General features: G+C 36.7%; 1 protein-coding gene across 1 annotated transcript in view; it reads left to right on the top strand.

The window, feature by feature from the left end:
• The window catches only part of HNRNPR (heterogeneous nuclear ribonucleoprotein R), a 19,137-nt gene extending 16,154 nt beyond the window's left edge, over positions 1-2,983 (top strand). Inside the window, exons 9-10 of the mRNA XM_085302978.1 lie at positions 1,384-1,505; positions 1,685-2,983. Coding sequence (XP_085159104.1) covers positions 1,384-1,505; positions 1,685-2,297 — 735 coding nt within the window. The 3' untranslated portion in view covers positions 2,298-2,983. The remainder of the gene's footprint in view (positions 1-1,383; positions 1,506-1,684) is intronic.
• Positions 2,984-4,313: the final 1,330 nt, after the last annotated feature.

Here is a 4,313-nt window from a genome sequence, read left to right on the forward strand (position 1 = left end):
GTTATGTACCTTGAAGTCTTTTCAGAATGCTTTATGAATATGGCTTTAGAATGAATGTCACTCATATTTAATGAAGTTGAGAAGCCAGTTTGGATAGTCTTGGACCCTGTCCAAGAGAGGGTAAGGAAGCCTGAATGTTCCCTGAAAGGGTAAGTCAGTGATATTTATTTCCTGACGTGTTTTAATGCATTACGCCTTAAAAACACATTAGCCCCTGTCCGTCRAACTTCCCAGTAGATCTTTATTCTAAATTTTCTGTTGCATTTGGGCAACTGAACACTGCTATTGGCTAGCATCTTTCTATGAAGAGTTAGACCTAAATCAGTASTAGAGCATCTTTAATAATAACCTTCTTCTCTGGAACAAGCTGGAGTATTACCACATCTCCCCTTCTGATTTCTGGCCACTAAATTRGTTTGTATTTTTTTTTTAATTACAAATTCTTGTGAACAGGTGTTTGGCTTATTAATTTAAAGCATTATTAAGATACTAAACATGGAAAACCAGAATTGGCTCAGTGATTCCAGGGTCTGCTTATTTTCATACCTCCTTTGGAATAAGTTAGCCATGATCTTAATATTTTGGGGAGGCATGTAGCTGTACAGACCTGTAAAGTCTTTGTTAATGCATATATATTGGTACCCAGAAATACTAAATACAAAGTAGATAATCCAAGATCAGAATTGGAGGTAGAGTCCTGATTGTACTTTAGTGTGTGTGCCACCTTTAAGTATCTATTTGTGTATGCATTTGATAGCTATGAACTTCATGTATACATTACTTTTCTGGAAGATTTTTGCCTCACTTGATAAGATCACCAAGTTTCAGTAGTCTTTTCCTCAACATGTGACCTCAAATCGCCTTTGATTTCCCTCCCCCCTCCCCCCCCCCAAATCATCAGAGTCAGCTGAGTGTAGAATACTTGACATCCTTCAAGACTTTCACATAGCACATTTGACTAGTTAGGAAGTCCAAATGTATAAATGTTCCTTTTTCTTGTGCGTGTTTTCTGCCTGGCTTACAAGCAAGCTGACTTTTTTTTGTCAGTACGTAGTGAGAACTTCTGCTGATGTTTTCTTTGAAATGACTTTTCTAAAAGTGTCTTAATCCAATTATTTTACCTGATGATACAAAGAAAAAGTATATATAATATACAATTATAGATATGAAATGTAATAATATGAAAAAGTCCTGCTTCAGTGTAACTAATGGATAAAGCAGGACTTGAAAGAGCAATACGTCAAATTCTATTCAAGTAGCACAGAAGTAAAACATAGAAAGCAGTTTAATCTGCAGCAGCCCAACTGCTTTTTTCCAGGAAGTCTTATTTTTCTGTTGAATGGAAGTGAAGTTTTAGATGTTTCTCTTCTGATTTTTGTACAGGCTATGAATGAAATGAATGGAAAAGAGATAGAAGGGGAAGAAATTGAAATAGTATTAGCAAAACCACCTGATAAGAAAAGGAAGGAACGTCAGGCTGCCAGACAAGCCTCCAGAAGCACTGCGTGAGTGTTCATTTTTTGCACTTCTTTAAAAATGAATTATACTGCTAAATATGAGCTAGCTTAGAAGAATGTGAATCACTTTTCTCTATTCTGTGTGTTRTTAATTAACATGGGAAAAATGTGGTTTATTTTGGGAGACTTTTGAAGATAAATTAATGCACGTTTCTTTTTCTTAATAGGTATGAAGACTATTATTACTACCCTCCGCCTCGCATGCCACCTCCTATTAGAGGCAGAGGCCGTGGAGGGAGAGGTGGATATGGCTATCCCCCAGATTACTATGGCTATGAAGATTATTATGATGATTATTATGGTTATGACTATCATGACTACCGTGGTGGCTATGAAGATCCCTATTACGGCTATGATGATGGCTATGCTATAAGAGGAAGAGGAGGAGGAGGAAGGGGTGGGAGAGGTGCTCCTCCTCCACCTAGGGGGCGGGGAGCACCACCACCAAGAGGTAGAGCTGGCTATTCACAGAGGGGGGCACCCATGGGACCACCAAGAGGAGCCAGGGGTGGGAGAGGGGGTCCTACGCAGCAGCAGAGAGGACGCGGTGCTCGTGGAGCCAGGGGCAACCGTGGGGGCAACGTAGGAGGCAAGAGAAAGGCAGATGGGTACAACCAACCTGATTCCAAGCGCCGTCAGACCAACAACCAGCAGAACTGGGGCTCCCAACCCATCGCTCAACAGCCGCTCCAGCAAGGTGGTGACTATGCCGGTAACTATGGTTACAATAATGACAACCAGGAATTTTATCAGGATACTTATGGGCAACAGTGGAAGTAGACAAGTGAGGAGGGATTGAGAATATTGGCAACATAGAATTGGCTATAGCTCTACATCCTTCAAAACAAAATTGGCTTAATGTTTCATCCTTCAGTAGCGATTGGCTGCCATTTGTATTGGGCTGAAGAATCACTCTATTGTGTATATACTCGAGTCTCTTAGTTTTCTTTTTCATAACGCACTTGGACATTACTGGGCTTGCAGAATTCCTGAACTCCATATGGGGTTTCAATGCTTTTATCATTTTAGGCTTCATTTTAGCAGTTTAAAAGCAGGAATGGCACACTGTTCAATCATGATTTTGCAGAACCTCTGGTTTTGGACAGGTTTTTTGTTTTTTGTTTTTTTTTTTTTTTTTTTTTTTTTGGATTTGGGATAGACTACATAGGAGTATGCTGTACATAAAAGTAAAAGCTAGTGCTTTGTCTTAGTAGTTTTAAGAAATTAAAACAAATTAAGTTTTCTTGTATTGAAAATAACATGATTGTATGTTTTGCATTCCTAGAAGTAGGTTAACTGTGTTTTTAAATTGTTATAACTTCACACCTTTTTGAAAATCTGCCCTACAAAATTTGTTTGGCTTAAAACGTCAAAGCCGTGGCAATTTGTTCCTTGATGTGATTGTATTTCCAATTTCTTGTTCATGTAAGATTTCAATAAAACTCAAAAAACTATTCAAAACATTACCTATTTCAAATTCAATTGTGTCCTAAAACATTATTTCATTGGTAATTCTTGCGAAAAACATTGGTTTTCAAAATATAACTGCCTATGTGAGTGATCAAATTCATGCAAAATTTCTTGTGCTTTCCAACATGTAGCACTGTGGACATCAGACTGAAAAGTAGGAGAAATTGCAGATAGCCCAAAGGGCACTCTTTGTTTAATTGGTGTTCATTAATTTAACAGCATCTAATTTTGAAACTTTTTTTTTTGTTTTTAGAAAGTGTTGAAATGTACCCAAACATTCATGGAGGTCTAGTTTAAATATAATCCTCTAATGTAATGTGAAGGAGGAAGCAGAGCCTACAATGGTGTTAATTTTATTTCTTTTTATTATGTACTGTGGAGTCCCTCTAGAGGCTGTTCTGTTAGGATCCACCTCTATCATATTATTCAGTGTACAAACACATAGGGAAATGGTTTTAATCTTAAGCATCTTAGTCTAATTTGAACTAATTTTTGTCTAGGGATGAGAATTATAAATTAGGTGCTGTGGCACAGTAGACTAAGCTTTTGCTACAGATAACATAAACATTCTCTTYGTATTCTGCTCARTTCTCTCATTGACGTTTTGATGTTCTGCCATGATGAACAATTTGCCTTAGAATTCTCATGCCTTGTAATAAAGGCTGTTTTTTTTTGGTTTTTTTTTGTTTTTTTTTTTTTTAAAAATCTTTTGGGGAAATTACTAGCTATGTTATTGGGGTATTATGTGTGCTTCTATTGACCTTTGTCTTGGACAATCTTAGATGTCAATTTTAACTGGCAAGTCTTGACAATACTCTTCTGTTGCATCTGAGCCATGCTGTACCCCAATGAAGAACATTTGCTTCTCAAGCAAGAGGAAAAACAAAAGGATTAAAACTTGCTCTAAAGAAAATTATTGACGGACCTCTAAACATCCAAATTAACATATCTCTCTCTCAAATATGTTGCTCGTACTTGAATACAACATTCTAAACACAGACTATTGGGGAAGTTAAACTTCAGTTGTCATACTCCTCCCTTTGTCTTCTATTCCTGTCTGGTGTCTTTCATAAAAATTGTATTTTATCAGAATGTTAACAGTTAGCCTTCCCACATTTTATTATTGTGGGTTTGGTATATAAATGCATGGTTTGAGTTTTGACCTGAACTGAAGTGAGGATGTATATCTGGTTCTCAAAAATGGGTTTGCCCTTGTGTCAGGCTCTGTTCTTTTTAAATTAATGTAATTGGCCATAAAATAGCTTAGAATGCTTTTCAAAATTTTAGTGTTAAGTTTTTTTTTTTTTTTTTTTTTTTTTTTTTTTT

The sequence above is a fragment of the Rhea americana genome, unplaced genomic scaffold (genome assembly GCF_003343005.1).
Source record: "Rhea americana isolate MKP2758 unplaced genomic scaffold, rheAme1 scaffold_195, whole genome shotgun sequence".
Lineage (NCBI taxonomy): Eukaryota > Metazoa > Chordata > Aves > Rheiformes > Rheidae > Rhea > Rhea americana.